The following is a 17,899-nucleotide window of genomic DNA, read 5'->3' as shown; positions in this document are numbered from 1 at the left end:
TGCAACACCCTCCCCTCTAAGAGGCACCTCCCAGAGCCGCCCTTGCCCAACCGCCCACTCTGAGCTCTGGCCCCGCCCAGAGAGTTGCTCCGCTCACCCGACGCCCTGCGGCGCCGGGGTCTTGGGGCGACCCTGCGCGCTCTCAGGCCAGCTTGAGGGCTGCTGGAGCGAGCCGAGCTTCTTTCGTGGGAGAGTTCACCCCTTCCCATTCCGCAAAGTCAGCGGCCCTGCAGAACCCCCGCCTCCGGACCTCTGGGGCCGCAAGGGAGCTCACAACCCTCAACAGCCTTCGGAGCGCTCAGCACCTGTTTATTCGTCTGAAAATGAGGTCATTGCTGTGATTGGACTCTAGCCGGGAAGTCCCGGCATGCGAGGGGCAGGGGAACTGGGGATCTCTCGCAGGACCCAGGAAGAGAGTTTGGTACTTCCACCAGCTTGAAATTCAGAATAAAGACATTGTGAACCTATATACAGAGACTACAAAGGTTCTAATTCAAGCACAATGTCTACTCAAATGCATCTCTCTTTTAAAATTTTATTTTATTGGGGAATTGGGGAAGGGGAACAGACAAGTTGCCGTCCTTTTGTTCTTCAGTCTAGTTGTAGAGGACATCTCTTCACTGGTTCATGTTGGTATTATCATTGCCCTCTTCTAGGGTGAGGCAGTCGCTCGCTGGCCATTGGACAGCCGCTGACAGCGGCTCATAGGAGGCTCACGCCTGCTGCCTGCCAGCCCCACTATAGCCTTCGCCAGTGGCCGGCAACTCAGCAGCCCAGCTCCAGGTCGAGCTGTTGTTCACCATCTTAGCTGTGGAGGGCGCAGCATCACTGGCCCTCATGTGGGATCCAAACTGCGGTCCTGCTGCTCAGAGCTGGTGTCCCAAGCCATCTCTTAACCAACGCGCCTCCCAGCCAGCCCTAAATGCATCTTGCTCAACTACAAACACCAACTTCCTATAAAACATTTCTTGTTTTGGGCTGCCCCTGTCTTGCCCGTGTGCTAAAACCGTCCTGGTCAGACTACCGGGAGAGGGCAGCCCGACTCCCCGACTCCACTCAGTGGGCTCACCGGAGGGGTAGGGGTCCGGTCTGTCCCGGGGCTGCCTTTCGGGTCTCAGCTTCCCACCGCGCTGGATGTGAATGGCGGTGGTAGGGCCACGGCCCTAATACTTCTTCCGGCCACCAGGTGGCGATCCTGCACCGCAGACCCAGGAGTTGGCCTTCAACTTCCAATCTAGGCCAGCGGGCTGGTCACGGAGCACAACAAATCCCGTGGTCCCAGGACCTGCTACGACTCCCGTCCTTCTCACTCTCCAGAATAAATCTCACTGGGGCTAGCGGCCCCTGAAGCCATCCCCGAGGTAGAGGCTGTCACCTGCCCTCATAGGGTTTCTCCTGCTTTTAGGGCCTTGGTGCCCACCCCACTCACTCTGCGTGGTGTCTCAGCACGTGCGAGAAGTAAGGGGCAAGTCTGACCCAAAGAAATGATGCACTAGCGGAGAAATTCAAGACCCAGAGGGAGGCATTTGGAGGCAGCTGACCAGGGGTATTATTAGATTCTAGAAAGATGGTTCCATGAAACCAGCCTAGAAATGCTGGGTGCAAATCATAGGAAGTTTTTATTGGCTTCTGTACAGAAATGCTTAGTTGTCAAAAAACTACAAACGGATCCCTGGCTTTGGGCTGGGTGGTATGAAGACAGAACTCCCCACTATGCCCAGGGTGAAGCTGCTTAATGCAGCAAACAGGCCTGGAAGCTGCACAAAGTGAGAGGGGGCCCCAGGGTCCTCCCTCCTCTTTATTTTTGTAAAATCCAGGACTAGAGGGACTTCGGGGTACCATGTCCCCCCTGCAAGTATTGCCGTTGGATATGAAATACAGAGTGAAAACCCAAGGTGACAAATAGGCCAGCTTGAGGGGGGACAGTGGCTAGCTGATGACCTCATGACATGTCGGTCCTCGAAGGCACAGCAGCACTGGCCAGGGCTGGACCGCAAGTCTCCTGCTTTGCTCACCCGTGGACAGCTCATCCCTCAGGTTACCCCACAGCCAGAGACTACAGGCCTCCAAAGCAGAGATGCAGCCAGGCAGTCTATCCTCCATGTTCCCAGTGGCCTCTTCTGGGGCTGGGACCCAGTCTCCAGGGTGAGGAGAATGGTTTGGCCACTGGAGGGGCAGAGGCAGTGATGCGATTCCAGGTGTCAGAGCAGGAGGGGACAGTGTGCAGGCAGGCTGTGCTGGCCCTCAACCCACTCCAGATCGTCACGTTCAGGGGCCACTGCATGGAGGCAGGGCCCAGGATGAGACGGCCTCTGCACATGCCCCTGTCCCTCCAACTCAAGGTTCTAGCTGTTCCTGGGCCTCTCCTTAGCCTATGTCTAGGGGCTTCCCCCACAGAAGACCCAACAGGCCCCTACCCCAGGGCCTATGCCAAAGCCCAGGCCTGCAAGGGTTCTGCCAGGAGGGAGAGCAGAGAAAAACCCTGCCCACAGGGTGGGGGAGGACCCTTGCCAGGACCCAGGTCTTCATCCTAGAACCTAGGAGGCTGTAAGCCAGGATCCCTTCCTGGCCAGACCTGCGGGGTGGGGGATGAGGCTGGGGGTGGCACCAGAACGAGGAAACCCACTCCCCCTTTGCTTTAGTCCCTCCCATTATGTGCCCATGATCTTCACATGGTCACAGAGTCACAGAGGTGGCCAATAGGCAATGACGGAGGGATGAGAGTGGGGATGCTAACAGTGGTCAAGGTGGGTGTGGTGCCAATGGTGATGATGCAAAAGTGTTGTGCTTTAGCTGGGGTGCCCAGTGAGTTCCCAAGGGGGCCAGGGGCCCTGCGAGTGGGAGGCCTCAGGCCTGGGACCACACCAGGCCACATGCTGAAGCCTGATCTCCACCAAGGACCCACAGAGGGTCCTAGATGATCTCTCATGCTCTGTCCACTCAATGGCCAGGGCCCATGGACCAGCAGACTTCTTCAAACAGTCCTGAGAGTTAACATGGTCACCTGCTTGTCACAGATGGGGAAACCGAGGCAGAACCGGTCAGCAGGGAGACCTGCTCTGAGAACTTGTTTGGGCTCTGAAGGACCCTGTGCTTAGAGGCCCTCTGTATACCGCCTTTTGAGGTGAGACAGTTCTAGTGCAGAGTCGAAAGCTGGGTGCCGTCCAGTGGCTTCCCCTCCTGCAGGGCCGGGCTTTGTTCCATCTGGTGGTGGCCCTGTCCCCAGGCTCACCGCCATCCTGTGCTCCAGCCCAGCTGCCCTGGGGCTGGGCACGTGCAGAGCCCACCTTTACCCAGGCGCGGCCTCTCTCTGATGAAGGGCCCAGCACAGTCGTCCAGGGCAGCAGTCGCCCCTATAGGCAACGCCCACTTCCTGGGGGCAACAATGCTGCGCCCTGCCGCCCTGGGGAGGGCTGGCACACGTCCAGGTGCCATTGGCGGGCTCGGTGAGGCCGTGTCCCGAGGCCGGCTGGGACAGGTGGCATCTTGGGTGCTTGGGCACCGCGGGCGGCCCCTAGGTTGCGGAGCCCGGTGAGTCTGAGTGCAGCGTGACGTAGCCCGAGGACTCGGACGGCGAGCTCAGGAAGCCGCTGGTGCTGCCGCCGCCGCCTGCTGCGTGAGGCCCCCGGACTCGCCCCACGAAGCGCTCAGGCCGCTCCGCAGGGGGCCAGCGTGCCCACGCACGGCCGGGCGCGGCTCCGCGCTCTGCTGCGAGCCGGCGCCGCCAGGGGGCGCCGCGTCCTCGCCCGGCGGGGCGCTGTCGGGGNTACACGGCGCTCGGGGCACCCTAAAACCCAGCGTCGGGCATCCACGCCGTGGGAGGGCCGCCCGCTTCAGTTTCTTTGGGGGAGAATCTTGGCCCATGGTGGAACAACTCAGGAAATGCGACGTTTTTTTTAAAAGGCAGAATTCAAAACTTGGCAGTGCGAGCCTGACTTCACTTGGGAAAAAGAAAATCACGTGTGAGCCTGGGAAGAGGATTGAAATAGAAGCCAACTTAGTTAACAGACGTTGTCGTCAGGTGGTAAAACTCTGGGCGACTTTTATTTTCTTCTTTATATGTTTTTGTATTTTCCACATTGCCCACAATCAACACATGTTACTTTTTATAATCAGAAATTGTTCTTTACTTTTTTTTAAGGGTAATGCCCCCACTTGGGGCGCTACAGAGCAATGGTGGAGGAGAAAGGCAAGTCAGCAAATAACTAGAAAAAAAAGCTACGGTGGCGTGGGAGTGAGGCGGGAGCCGAGGACGGACGGAGAGAGAGGGACAGCGAGGGAGGACCGTGGGCGGGAGGGCCAGAGCGCCAGCAGTCTGCGGGGAAGAGGCTCTGCGGCCAGGTTTGGGGGCCCTCGGGGACCCGCAGCCGCCTGCCGCTGAAAGCGAGAGCGAGGGTGGGCACCGCGTTTGCAGTCACAGAGGCAGGAGGAAGCGAACCTGAGGCAGGATCGGGGACAGGCCCCAGGGGAGCCCAGAGTAGTGGGTCAGACCGCGCCGAGGCCAGGCCGGCCGGGAGCTGCGGTTACCCAGGTTCCACATCTGAGTCCCCGGCTGCCCCGCTCGCCTCTGTCCCTGCAGGACCTGCCTGGCAGGAGGCCTGGCGTTTGGGTAGCGGGGCTCAGGGAAGGATGGGCAGCCTGGGTTGGAGTCTGGGCCCCAGCGCTGCTGCAGCCCAGCTTTGTGACATCGGGCAAATCAACTCTATGAGCCTCAGTTTCTGTAAAACGGGGATTTTGATTTCACGGTCAGGTGTTGATAGCGTTCAGCAAAGCCCAGTACCGTGTTTAAATGTTGCTCAGAAGACATGTGCTAAACTCGGTTGGTGGTCATTGAAAGGAGATTTAAATGTTTTAAAATCCGAAGCCGCCCCGTGGCGGTGCCACGTGGGAAGGAGGCCTGGGCATTATGCTGAGCTCCCGCCACTGCCCCAGTTTCCCCCGTTCTCTCCCAGACTCGGGACGTCTCCCTCCGCGCCAGGACGCCTCGCGGCCACTAGAGGGCACTCGTTGTATCTGCTCAAGGGAGTGAGTCTGGTCCTGGGGCAGGGAGCTGCTCCCAGGAATCCCTGTGTCTGGCCGTGAGCTTGTGCTCTCCATGCCGACTTGTGGCCCTGATTTTTCCCTGGGACCATCATTGTTCTGGGCACACAGAGTAACGTGATCCAGCCTGAGCAATGTCCTCTCCTCTGCCCATCATTTCCCCCTAGACCCTACCAGTCCCTTGTTGGAGAAGGGAGAGAAAAAAGGGTAGGCAGCCCCTCCCAGGTAGGGATAGGCTAGAGGGAAGGAGAATTTTTAGGAGACACTGGAGTTACTGAGTCTATCAGGGCCCAGGGCTCCTAGGCCAGTGATGGAAGAGAAAGGCAAGATACACACGCTGGCATAGACCCAGAGAAATGAAGTAACGCAGAGATGCACACAGGCACACAGAGAAACAGTAATTCATACAGAGATACAGACAGAAACACACACACCAGAGAGCGATCTGATCTGACAAATCCACTCTGCACCTAGTGTCACCCCAGTTTGTCATCCTCCAGCCCAGGGGAACAAGAAGCCTACAAAATATGACAATAAAAGAAAACTGCTCGGCCCTGGGATGCCTCTTTTTTTTCCTTTTCTTTTCTTTTTTGTAAATAAGCATTTGAATGTGTTTTGTTCTAGGAGCTGCGAGGCAAGCACAAAGGGAGCCCTTTCTCATGCAGGAAGGTCCCTCTGCAGCCCCCACCCCGCCCCCCATCCTGACATCCGCCCACCAGCAGAGGTGGCTTTCCATCCTGCGCTGAAGTCAGGATCCCTCCTGTTTTAAAGAGTCCTAAGAACCGTCTTGATTTTTCCAAGTTAAACTGCAGGCTGTGATGAAATTAGGCTGCCTTTTCTTAGGCGGGATTGCTTTATTGAACAAGAGAGGATTTTTTGGGGGGGGGGTTGTGCTGCAGAGCAAGCAGGAAGCAAGTGCAAGGATGGGCATTAACGAAGCCCTCAGCCCTCAGCCCACACCAGCTTCCCAGGAGAAAGGTTTGCTCCTTGTACTCATTTCGGCAGCCCAGATACTAAAATTGGAACGATACACAGAAGATTAGCATGGCCCCTGCGCAAGTATAATACCCAGGTTTGTAAAGCATTACATATTAAAAAAAAAAAAAGTTTTCTCCTCTCCAAGCTTGACTCCAAGTAGGAAAAAGTCCCGGAACCCAGCCTCTCCCTCCTCCCCGGTGACAGGTCCCCAGTCAGTTGTTGTTAGAGTGGCCTCCTGGGCCCCTTGTCATTTACAGGCCTCAGCCTGTCCAGTTCCCACGTGGAGGCCAGGAGGGGCCTGTCCAGGGCAGCTCTTCCCGGGAGAGAACACTGGTCCTCCAAAAGTTTTCTTTCCCTTCCCCTAGCCATTCTGAGCTCCAGGAATGAAAGCCTCCTCTCTCTAGTCTGGAAATGAGTAAATGATGCGGAATTCATGAGCACATCAGCCCAAAGTGCATAAGTCATATGTGCACAAAGTGGCCGGGTAAATATTTAAAGATTAGAGCCAGCTGGGGAGAAACACAAAAGGCTGGGACAATGGGGGTCCCTCTGAATTCACTCTCCCTGAGCTGGGCCAGCCCGGTTCAGTGTTGATGCACTCACTGGAGTCCCAGCCTTTGTCCCCAGAGGACCCTTGGCTGACGGGCTATTTGGAGTCCCAACACAGCTAAAGAGAGTTAAACAATCGCAGCCTCTCCAACCCCATCTGGAGACAATTGGCTGAGTCATTCCAGGGCTTTTGCAGTGTCTCAATAGTTAATTACAGGAGCAATCACTTCATTCCACTTTGAAATGCATCTTTGGAGAGGGATGGCGCATTTCTCCCAACAGTGGCCTTCGCTGGCACTCGCTAGTGGGCGTTGCTTTAAACGCCTGGGGGCTGCAGGAAGGAAGGACGCCCCCCCCCACCCCCGTCTAGGGTAGAGAGGCTGCTCAGGGCTGTCACCTGGGAGGGCTGGTGGAATGTCTAATAGGGCTCTTGTCCAGGGGCCTGCAAACCCCCTCCGCACCTCGTTTCCAGACCTGACTCGTTCTGTAATGTTCCTTCTTTTGCCAACGTCAGAAAAGCCAAAAGGGAGGACAAAGGCACAAGTCACTTTGCGCCTGAAATCCCCCAGCGCGAGGAAGCAGGACGCTCTACGTAGTCCCGGAAGCCCCCGGAGCCCTCCGGAGTTACAGGAGGCATTTGTTCCTTGAATAAGCTACTGGCGGCCTGGGTGTCCCAGCGTTGTGCCTGGACTTGGGCTCCTTTCCGAGCGTCCTGGGGGCCCCAGATCCTAAAGATGGGAAAAGAGTCGGTGGCCTACATCCCAGATCGCCTAAGCCCGGCTCTGAGTTGGTCCATGACCTTCCGAGAGCGCTTCGTCCTGCCTGCTGTCAGAGGACGCGGGGTGAACCGGTTGCCGCTCCCCCACCTCGGAAAACGTCTCCCCGCTCATGCGCCCCTTCGGAGCTGGGCTTGCCCGAGTGTGCTTAGGCCATCCAGACACAGGACGTTGGGGAGGGGCGGAACTGGGTCCCCAGCCTGGGTCTCCAAGAAGGATCTCAGTGGAGACTGACTTACTACCTTCTCCAGTGAACTCGCGATGCGAAGATCTGCCTTTAACTTAGTGGGGGAAGTAGCTGCCCAGAAGAAGGAACCTAAATTGGGGTAAAGTGGGGATGGGTACAGGAAGCTGCCTTCGAGCACGGGGAAAGGGAGGATGGAATCTGCCCGGGACCCCTGTCAACCGTGAGTCCCGCGCGACCTTCAGCGGGCTTAAGGCGGGTTTGTGTCGGGGTAGCGGCGCTAGGACAGGGGAAGCTCGGAACGTGGCGTTGGGGGACTCAGCCTAGGTGGGGAGAACCCAGTTAGAGACAGTGCCGATCGGGGGAAGGGCGCAGCGGGCGGTGCCGGGGGCGGCGGAGGCGGAGGCCCATGAAGTGGGCGGGGGCGGCGTTTGTTGGCTGTGAATCCCGCCGGGCCTCCCCTCCCGCAGCCAAAGCAGAACATTGCGAATTAGCGCGTTTTGCGGTCAATTTTCCACTGCTTGAGAAACACTAAACCACCCACGTGAGCGGTCCCACCCAGCGCGGCCGGGATCCCTGGGTACGGGCTGGAGAGAGGTGGAAGCCCAGGGAGCTGCCGGTGCGGGCGGGAGCGGACGGCGGGCCCCTTTATGGCGGCCCTAATTCTGGAGAGTGGGCGGGCCCCGCGCTCCCGCTGTGGGCCGCGAGAGCAGCGCCGATGGCCTTTGGTTTGCTAATGCGCCCGAGCTGAAAGGCGCTGACGGCGGTTTATGGGAAGGGATCATAATTAGAGGACAAATTGCCCCGCTGCCCGCGCGGCTCAAGAGCAGGGGCGGGGGTGCTGTTGGACCGCCGGAGCGAGGCGCGCGCCCAGCCTCCGTGCAGATGTGCAGCAGCTGGAAGCCTGCGCGCAGCGGGGCGCCCCGAGTTTGGCCCTGAGGGGGCGGGCGCGGGCGCGGCTTTGTGGGGTCGGCACAATGCTCTTAACACTCGGCTGCCCCTTTTGTGCCGGGCCGCGCAGCCCGTCAGCCCCGCGGCGCCTTTGTACTGTGCAGCCACCGCCCCAAGCCGGAGCGAGCGCACGGAGGCCGCTCGGCCGAGCCAACCCCGGCGCTTCAAAGCTGCCCGGCGCGTGCCAGCGTCTGCCATCCGGCCTCGGCCCTGCCGCGCGCCCTGGGCCCTGCCCGGATCTGGCCCGCGGACCCTGCGGCCGGGGCAGACGAGCACCCTGGAACTTCTGTCGTCGCAGCGTCGGCCTGAAAGGAGGGCGGGGCGCGATTCTCCACGCTGCTTGGCGCCTGGGAACGCCGCGGCCTCAGCCCGGCCCTTTAATATCCCGGGCGGGGGCGGGAGATGCTCTGGCTCCAGGAAACTGGGGGTTTCATCCAGAACTTAGCAATTTCCCTCCCCTTCACGCTGAGACCCTGCAAAGACCAATTTGTTCATTCCTCTGCTGCAGGGCTCAACTGTAGAACTGTTGCGTCCATGCGACGTCCCCATCGCCCTCGCAAAGCAGCTGTGGGGGCCCTCAATTTTACGAACCCTGAAACTGAGACTATGAGAGCCCAGTAATGGGAGATGTGTAGGGACGAACCCAGGGTCTCTCCTGGACTTCAGCCTTTCTGTCTGTCACAGCTATTGGAGTCCTGCTGTGGGGCCAAACCCGTGACTGCACCGGAGTCCTGCTGTGGGGCCTAGCCCGTCCTGGGGCAGTTGCCTCCTCCACTGAGCTCCCTGTCTGGGTCTCCAGCTACAGCTGGAAATAATGAAGAGGGGTTGGGCTCCAGGACCTCCAAAAGCACAGAATGGTGCTCTCCCCAGATGATCAGCGGTCTTCCTCACCCCCACCTCCCATTTGTTGGGACTCAGAGAAGGCCAGTGGGAGTAAACTCCCAGGCCTTTTCTGTGAGGGAAAAAGTCCTCAGAACCTGAGTTCTCCAGCCTGGAAGCCCAGGACTGGAGGTGGGAAAGGCCTTTCTGACTCACTTTGGCCCTGAGGCTGCTGCAAGCTGCCCCCCACCCCCAGCTGGCAGAGTGTGGGTTTGGTCCTAACAGGGCCAGAGGGCACCTGAGCCCAGGCTGCACCCTGGCACAGGAGTGCTCCCAGTCTCGAGGGCCCAGAGAGGAGGAGGCTGGCTGTGGCCCTGCGGGCGGGCTGCACGCTTTAATGGGACACATGTCACTGTGTGGCCCCCGCGGGCCCAGCCTGTGCCCGGCTTTGAGCGGCCACAGGCAGAAAATCGCTGCATTGTCCCGACATTAGGGCTACTAATGCAGCGTTGCCAGCGCGGCCAGAGCGTGAAGCCCTCAGTGGGTCCTCCCTGCCTCCGCATCTTTATCAGGCCCGTGGAGGCCCAGTACTCTGTCATAGTCACTAGCGGGGCTCGAAGCTGGCCGGGCCCAGGGAACCGCCAGTAAGTACCCCCCCAGAATGCTCAGAGACAAGAGCAGCAAGGACTAGACACGTGGGTCTGATGGGCAGGCCCAGAACCTAGGGACACTGGGATGAAACAAGGCATGGAGGTGATGGGCATAGGAGGGGACCCCAGACTTGGGAAGTGGTGGGGGTGGAAGGGATAAAGGAAAGGCTGAGAAAGGGCAAAGGGGGTACCTTGGGAGGGAGGCGGGGTCCTGGGGGCAAGGCTGAAGCCTGGGCTATGGGANTAAACCTCCCCCGTGAGGTAAGAGTGATCTGGTGACCACTTTCAAGCCCAACCTGGGAAAGGGCAGCCTGCTTTGCCCAGGTCAGCCCCCAGCTGGCCTCCCACATCCGGGCACACCTGGAAGGCCCCGGCACCACCACAGGCTGGGGTTCAAACAAAGCTCCCCCATTCTAGCTGTGTGGTTCAAGCAAGGTCCCTGTCCTCACGCTCTCTTTGTAACGGGACGCTTCTGCTTCCCTCAGGGGTAGGCTGGGGTGGGCAGACTCACCGCTTAAGCCCAGGGTCAGGTCCTGCACACCGTGGGTGGTCAGCATTATGTGACGGACGCCTTGGGCAGCATGGGCCTATCCACAGCCCAGGCATCAGACCTTGACCCAGGGAGGAACTGCCGATGGCCTGTGGACATGAGCCTGGGACACGGGACGCTAGGCAGGAGGCACGTGTTGGGGAGATGCCCCATCCTGCCTGAGGGCTGGGTAGGGAGTCCCTCCCTCTCCGTCCCCAGCCAGGCAGCGCTCAGCTGCCTCCGTGTGGGGAGTGCTGGCCAGTCCTTCTGATGAGAGGCGCCCCCACCACAGAACCCTCTGGAGCAGGCAGTGTGGGGAGAAGCACAAGTTAAGTGAAGGCCCACTGGGTTCTGCCTACACTGGGCCCTCTCACCTGGGAGCCTGTTTAATCTCACTGGCTACATTTCTCCTGCCCCTGACATGTATGGGGTGCCCACTGTACCAGACACCACCACGTGATTCCCCAGGGACTATTTCTAGCCTGGGATGGACAGGCCACTGCAGAACCCTGGCGCTTAGGGCAGAGGAAGCAACACTTCCCAGCACGCTGCCAGGTACCTCTGCTCAACTTGTCTGAGGTTCTTTCGGTCTGTCTGTGGCCTGACCCCCCTGGACACCGAGGGACCTCTGAGGGATGTGACTCATTCACCTTGGTGTCCCTGCTGTGGGCCTGCCCAGACCCCTGCCCCAGGGAAGGAGTTCATTCTGGACCACACCAGTGCCCCTTACGGGCCTCCTAAGTGGCTCAGGGGACTTCTGGGGCAGGGACTTTCTTCCCAAACAGGAGGCTTCTGCTTGCAGAGCAACCTATCCTTCTGGCCCCGGACCCTCCACCCGGCCATCCCAGTGTCTAGCCAACCTGCTGCCCTCAGCATACAGAGGCCGTGTGGCACACAGTGTGAGGTAAGAGCCGCTAGACCCCAACTCCAGGCCCCCACCAGTTACTTGACTCAGCTGGGCCTCTGTTTTCATCTCTGTAAGCTACCTACCTTGAAAAGCATTGTGGGTAGTTAAGCTATGCCAGGGAAAGTGCTTAGAATGGGGCCGGGCACACAGTAAGTGCTCAATAGATGCTTGCCATGGAGATATCTATACTCAAGCCCTCCCAGCCCACTGAGCTATGCTCTCTCTTAAGGGCTAAGACACTGAGCTTGGAGGTGTGGGTGAACCTCAGACCTGCCGGCGGACAGCCCAGCTTTGAGGGTAAGGAGGTCAAAGGGCTGCCCCCAGCCTTGTGGAGCGCCTGGCAGCGTGCTGTGGGCCAGAGGCTGCAGACACCAGTGGTCTTTGCATGACCAAATAGGGAACTGGATTCAGCATGCACCTGGGTGGCCGGCATCTTTTCCCACCTGAACTGGGCCACCTCGGCCATCAGATAGGGGGTCCTTCCCTCAGATGGCCAAGCAGGCTCTGTCTGCCCCGTGACCCTGGGCCCAGCCCAGCCCCAGCCCACCTGGCTCCTGGTGCAGGGTGGTGGGGAAGGCTACCATGGGCACAACTCTTCACAGTGCCAGTTCTTCCCCTCGTCTAACCTAATGGTGCCTCACTGCAGGGCAAGGCTTTGGGTCTGTGGGCAGGAGAACGTGCCCTGTGGGTAGAAGAAGGCAGCANGGCAGCAGGAGGGCCTGGGTCACCGAGCACCACAGCACACACAGTGCCATCCAGGGCGCCGAGGTGTCTGCCCGCAGGCTGCTGAAGCTCACCACCTGTGGGCACAGTGCTCGGCCTGGCACCTGGCAGGACCCCCAATGCACAGCTTCCCCTCCCAGTTCCTGTCCTCCCACCTGGGCGGCAGGTCTGACTGCCCATCGGCAGACAGAGCTCTAGGCTCTAGGGCAGGAAAGAGCCAGAGTGTGAGGGTAGAGGTCCCTGCCCACCGAGAGCTGCTGGCTGCCAAGACAAGCAGTCACAGCCCCAGGTGTGCACCGCCGTCACAGCGTACCAGGCCAGTGTACCAGGCAGCACTGGGCGTGCGTTTCCTCATGTTACCCTCACGACTGCCCGAGGACAGGGGTAGGGGCGTGGACTATCACCCTCGTTTTGGGAAGAGGAAACAGGCTTTGAGAATCAAGTCTCCAGCCTCCCAGTTCAGGGACCTTTCTGCCCTTCCCGTTCCTCCATGACCAGTGGCTTCTGCAGTCCGGCCCCTACTCTGGGGGTCTAGGCCTCAGACCCCAGAGGAGGAAGATCAGAGCAGTTTCAGAGATCAGAGGGTCCAGCCAGGCAGCCTTTGTGACCCAGTCACTGCCCAGGGTCACTCCTCCTCTCCCATTCCCCCATCCGGAGTGATATTTAACTATCCCCCCGTCAGAGAGGAGGCGGGCAGGGCGCGGGCATCATGTTGGTTCTGCTATGGGAGCTGCATGCTCCTCAGAAAGCCCCTCTCGGGCTCAGTTTCTTCATCTGTGAAATGGGCCAAGAACACTCCACAGGGTGAGACAAAGATTCCAGACCCTGTACCAGGCCTGCTGCACAGAGTGGGGTCCCCAAATGGTACCCCTTTCCTGCCCTGAAGAGAAGCTGGGGGTACCTTTTCTCACTGCTGGCTCTACCCTTTCATATCTGCTCCTTGCCTTCATCAGCACAGGGGCTGCGGATGCGGGGCCCCACTACACATAAGAGGACCCTGTACTTAGGGGGTACCGTGGGGCCCACTGAATGTGGGGTAGTAGGTCGCCAGGGGCTGCATCCTGAGTGTCCCCTGACTAGGAGGTTGCCACCCCACCCATCACCTTCTTAAGCTCAGGTTGTACAATGTCTCCCGGGACACAGCCCTGCCCAGCTGCTTGGACGAAGCCTCTGGCTGGTCCTTGCCCCTACATCTCTACCCGTCCTGCTCCAGACCCTTCAGGGGGCTGGGCTGGAGCCCCATGGGTGGGAAGATTTGGCTATTGGGTCCAGCCTCACTGGCAGGAGCCTAGGCAGCCTCGCTGGACACTGGACCTTTGCTGGTAGGCTTTCCTCAGACCAGCCCTCACCTCGACCTTCCTCAGCCCCTGGGATCACGTCCAACTCTCCAGTAGACATTCAAAGCCTGCCCTGCCTCCCAATTCAGGACCAAAGCCAATTCTGCCACAGCAAAGTCCTGCTCTGTCCATCCTAGGACCTGGGCCCACCAGGAAGCCTGTGGGCACGTTACCCCACTTTCCATACCCTCTGCATCGAACGGGCCTCCTTCAGGTGAGAAAAGCCCCCTGCAGCATGGCAGAAAGACCCTGGACTCTGCAGTCACCTGAAGTGGGGTCAAGTCCCACCCACTGCCCAGACTTCGGGTGGGTCATTTTATCTCCCTGAATCTTGGTTTCTAAGCCTGTAGAGTGGGGGTGCTGGTGAGGCCCCCCCCCTTCAAGGATTGGGTGTGAGGGTTCAACAGCCTAATGCCTGCAGTGTGCCTACCCCAAGGCTGTCCCAGAGCCCGTGTCCCCCAACAGCCTCCCCCCAGCCAACAGGCTCACCCACCAGCATGGGGAAGCCCATGAGGCAGTCGTAGATGACGACGATGGTGGCCACCAAGCCTGTGATCTGCAGCGAGGTCTTGGCGGGCTCAGAGCCATCGATGGAAGAACGGCGCTTGCCCTGTGCATCCTCCACCACGATGGTGGGCACAGTGAAGGCGCGGCGGTCAGCCCGGTGCCCCGCCTGTGCAGCCAGCGTCTGGAAGAGGGCGATAGCCGTGCAGACAACGCCCATGGCCACGCTGCCGCCCACCAGCAGCAGGAAGCAGACACCGAAGCCCAGGCCGATCTCAGCCACGATGAAGCGGCAGCCGTGGGCGTAGAAGCGCTCGCTCGTGTCATGCCAGCCGACAGCAGGCAAGGCCGACAGGATGAAAGACACCATCCAGATGCCCATGACCGTGTGCACGGCCTGCTTCTTGGCATTGCTCAGGCTGACACGGGATGAGGGGAGGACAGAGGGACCCAATGTCACTCACAGGGTCTCCCCCAGGCCCCCGGGGACCTGCAGAGGATCCCCAACTGCCCTGGCCCCCAGAACGTCATAGGCATGGTACAACCAGCATGGCGGGGTGTGTCCCTTGCACAGAGGACACTCGTGCACAGTGTCACACATCCCTCTTACCAAGCATTTCTGTACTGGACACAACACACCCAAGCATCCCTACAGGTACACGGTCCCCACAGCCCAGAGCAGCCCCTCCTGAGCCCCCCTGCCTGCCCCCAGCACAACACAGGTGTGGCACACCACATGGGCATGGCCACCACACCGAGGGCATTTGTGCACACAGGTACACCAGGTGGTCTTCATGCTCACGCCCACAGATGCCCATCTCCAACCCCAGACACTCGAGTGCACACATGCACACGCTCGGGAGCTCACCGGTAGTTGACGGGCCAGCGGACCATCCACATGCGGTGGTAGGAGAGGGAGGTGACGGAGAAGCAGGTGGCCAGGGTGAGGGTGTAGAAGGTGGAGACAAAGACCTTGCAGAGGCCCTCNTGATCCACAGATTTCCAAGCCGCTGATGGAGAAGAAGCGACGGGCACGCATCAATGTGTCGCTGGAGCAGCTCAAGTCATTGCTGGAGAAGCACTATTCGGACCAGGTGAGACACAGGGATATGATGGTGGTGGTGTGTGACACGATCCCCAGCCTCCTCGCCTCCATCCCGGCCTGCCCAACTATGAGCCCTTTACACGGATCCGCAGATCCGGAAACGCAAGTTAGAGAAGGCAGATATACTGGAGCTGAGCGTCAAGTACATGAAAAGCCTTCAGAACTCGTTGCAAGGTAGAAGGTGGGCCCTGGAGGGGGTGGGGGGGCTTACGGGGTCAGAGCCATGCACAAGAAGACAAGGCCAGGTAAAAGAGGATGGAGGGAGAAGAAAGCTCGGGGCAGTGGGCCGCTGGATGAGGGGGAGGCAGCAAAGGTCCGGCAAGCTGCGGAGTTGCAATCCGCGTGGAAGAAGGTCTGGACCCCGGGGAGACGTTCGTGCTGCCTCCCCGTCCTTCCCTTCTCCTCTTCCCTTTCGCTCCACACGTCTCCCTCCCTTTCTCTTCTCTGCAACTCTCCTGTTCTCCTCCCCTCTTCTACACTCCCCTCCTCTCCGCATTTCTCCCGTCCGCTCCCCTCCCCCGCTCCCGTCCCTCCAGGGTTCTGGCCGGTCCCCAGCAGAGCCGAGTACCCGTCGGGCTTCCGCGGCTGTCTGCCGGGCGTTAACCAGCTTCTGCGGCGCGGAGCGGAGGGCGGCGGCGGCGTGCGCTGCCCCCTGGCGCACGAATGCGTGGTCGGCAGCACCATGGACAGCGTCAGCCCCGGCCCGGAGGCGCCCGCGCGGCGCGGCCCCTGCGTCCCGGGTGTTTGGGCCTCTGATCCGGCCGCCGGCGAATCGCGGTCCCCGCCACCCCGGCTCCTCCTCCCCAGAGGTCTTCCCGGCCCGTCCACCAGCTTCCCGGCACCGCCGCCGGCTTCTCGCCAGGGCGCCGAGAGCCCCGAGAGCCCCGGGCCGGCGCTGCGCCTGTGGCGACCCTGGTGAGGCCCAGGCGAGACTTGGGACTCAAGGGGGGCCCCCATCTGGTTGGCGGGCGCAGAGACTGTTCTGAGCTCCCCCGTGATGACGGCCATGACCCCCAAAGTCCGTCCCGGTCCCGGGTGGGGTGGCCGGAAGGGCGCCGCGTGCCCGAGAACGCGGGGAAATACACGGAGTCACAGTGGACCCGGGTCTGAGCGTCTAGGCATAATCCACCCCCCACCCCAGCCCCACCTACTCAGGCTAGACCCACTCTCTCCTCCCACCTCTACGGGGTCTGGGAGGGGGTGTCCCGGGCTGCGCCCCTTTCCCAGGGCCCCCGGCGGGCAGCCCTCCCTCGCCCCCGCCCCGCAGCCGCGCCACGGTGGGAAGGTCGCAGTCGGCAGCGGCGCAGAGCAGGCCCCTCGCAGCGAGGAGAATCGCTGCCCCGCCCCGGCCCATTCAGCGGGCTGGGGACGCCCGGTTCCCACCGGCACAAAGCACGCCGGGTCCCGCCCCGCGGGCGAGGGGCCTCCAGCCAACTCCCACCATGTACCCTCCGGGCTTCCACCGATTCCCACCCCCGACGCTCGCGGCGCGGCCTTCCTGCGGGCGCTCGCTGCAACACCCTCCCCTCTAAGAGGCACCTCCCAGAGCCGCCCTTGCCCAACCGCCCACTCTGAGCTCTGGCCCCGCCCAGAGAGTTGCTCCGCTCACCCGACGCCCTGCGGCGCCGGGGTCTTGGGGCGACCCTGCGCGCTCTCAGGCCAGCTTGAGGGCTGCTGGAGCGAGCCGAGCTTCTTTCGTGGGAGAGTTCACCCCTTCCCATTCCGCAAAGTCAGCGGCCCTGCAGAACCCCCGCCTCCGGACCTCTGGGGCCGCAAGGGAGCTCACAACCCTCAACAGCCTTCGGAGCGCTCAGCACCTGTTTATTCGTCTGAAAATGAGGTCATTGCTGTGATTGGACTCTAGCCGGGAAGTCCCGGCATGCGAGGGGCAGGGGAACTGGGGATCTCTCGCAGGACCCAGGAAGAGAGTTTGGTACTTCCACCAGCTTGAAATTCAGAATAAAGACATTGTGAACCTATATACAGAGACTACAAAGGTTCTAATTCAAGCACAATGTCTACTCAAATGCATCTCTCTTTTAAAATTTTATTTTATTGGGGAATTGGGGAAGGGGAACAGACAAGTTGCCGTCCTTTTGTTCTTCAGTCTAGTTGTAGAGGACATCTCTTCACTGGTTCATGTTGGTATTATCATTGCCCTCTTCTAGGGTGAGGCAGTCGCTCGCTGGCCATTGGACAGCCGCTGACAGCGGCTCATAGGAGGCTCACGCCTGCTGCCTGCCAGCCCCACTATAGCCTTCGCCAGTGGCCGGCAACTCAGCAGCCCAGCTCCAGGTCGAGCTGTTGTTCACCATCTTAGCTGTGGAGGGCGCAGCATCACTGGCCCTCATGTGGGATCCAAACTGCGGTCCTGCTGCTCAGAGCTGGTGTCCCAAGCCATCTCTTAACCAACGCGCCTCCCAGCCAGCCCTAAATGCATCTTGCTCAACTACAAACACCAACTTCCTATAAAACATTTCTTGTTTTGGGCTGCCCCTGTCTTGCCCGTGTGCTAAAACCGTCCTGGTCAGACTACCGGGAGAGGGCAGCCCGACTCCCCGACTCCACTCAGTGGGCTCACCGGAGGGGTAGGGGTCCGGTCTGTCCCGGGGCTGCCTTTCGGGTCTCAGCTTCCCACCGCGCTGGATGTGAATGGCGGTGGTAGGGCCACGGCCCTAATACTTCTTCCGGCCACCAGGTGGCGATCCTGCACCGCAGACCCAGGAGTTGGCCTTCAACTTCCAATCTAGGCCAGCGGGCTGGTCACGGAGCACAACAAATCCCGTGGTCCCAGGACCTGCTACGACTCCCGTCCTTCTCACTCTCCAGAATAAATCTCACTGGGGC

At 60.2% G+C, this 17,899-nt stretch overlaps 2 protein-coding genes across 2 annotated transcripts; one reads left to right on the top strand and one right to left on the bottom strand.

Annotated features, from left to right (window-relative positions):
* Nucleotides 1–1,593: 1,593 nt before the first annotated feature.
* GPR153 (G protein-coupled receptor 153) lies at nt 1,594–14,946 on the bottom strand (the record flags this gene model as incomplete). Its single annotated transcript, XM_019660360.1, is given in 5 exon segments — nt 1,594–3,618; nt 3,621–3,840; nt 12,025–12,183; nt 13,937–14,366; nt 14,816–14,946. Coding segments are annotated over 5 exon segments (1,044 nt in total), but the record flags the coding sequence as incomplete, so codon positions are not given.
* On the top strand, nt 9,919–15,989 carry HES3 (hes family bHLH transcription factor 3). The gene is made up of 4 exons (XM_019660357.1): nt 9,919–9,941; nt 14,946–15,041; nt 15,145–15,226; nt 15,589–15,989. Exons 2-4 carry the CDS (start codon nt 14,961–14,963, stop codon nt 15,969–15,971), a joined length of 546 nt encoding a protein of 181 aa, XP_019515902.1. The 5' UTR covers nt 9,919–9,941; nt 14,946–14,960; the 3' UTR covers nt 15,972–15,989.
* The last annotated feature ends 1,910 nt before the right edge of the window (nt 15,990–17,899 follow it).

The sequence above is a fragment of the Hipposideros armiger genome, unplaced genomic scaffold (genome assembly GCF_001890085.2).
Source record: "Hipposideros armiger isolate ML-2016 unplaced genomic scaffold, ASM189008v1 scaffold_316, whole genome shotgun sequence".
Lineage (NCBI taxonomy): Eukaryota > Metazoa > Chordata > Mammalia > Chiroptera > Hipposideridae > Hipposideros > Hipposideros armiger.
This window is presented reverse-complemented; position numbering and strand designations above follow the sequence as displayed.

What these genes read in the sequence shown, in the direction of transcription:
- HES3 (XM_019660357.1), top strand. Translation starts at nt 14,961, where the DNA reads ATGGAGAAGAAGCGACGGGCACGCATCAATGTGTCGCTGGAGCAGCTC. An exon ending in AGAAGCACTATTCGGACCAG is followed by an intron (nt 15,042 to 15,144) that starts GTGAGACACAGG and finishes ACGGATCCGCAG; the next exon opens with ATCCGGAAACGCAAGTTAGA. An exon ending in CCTTCAGAACTCGTTGCAAG is followed by an intron (nt 15,227 to 15,588) that starts GTAGAAGGTGGG and finishes CCGTCCCTCCAG; the next exon opens with GGTTCTGGCCGGTCCCCAGC.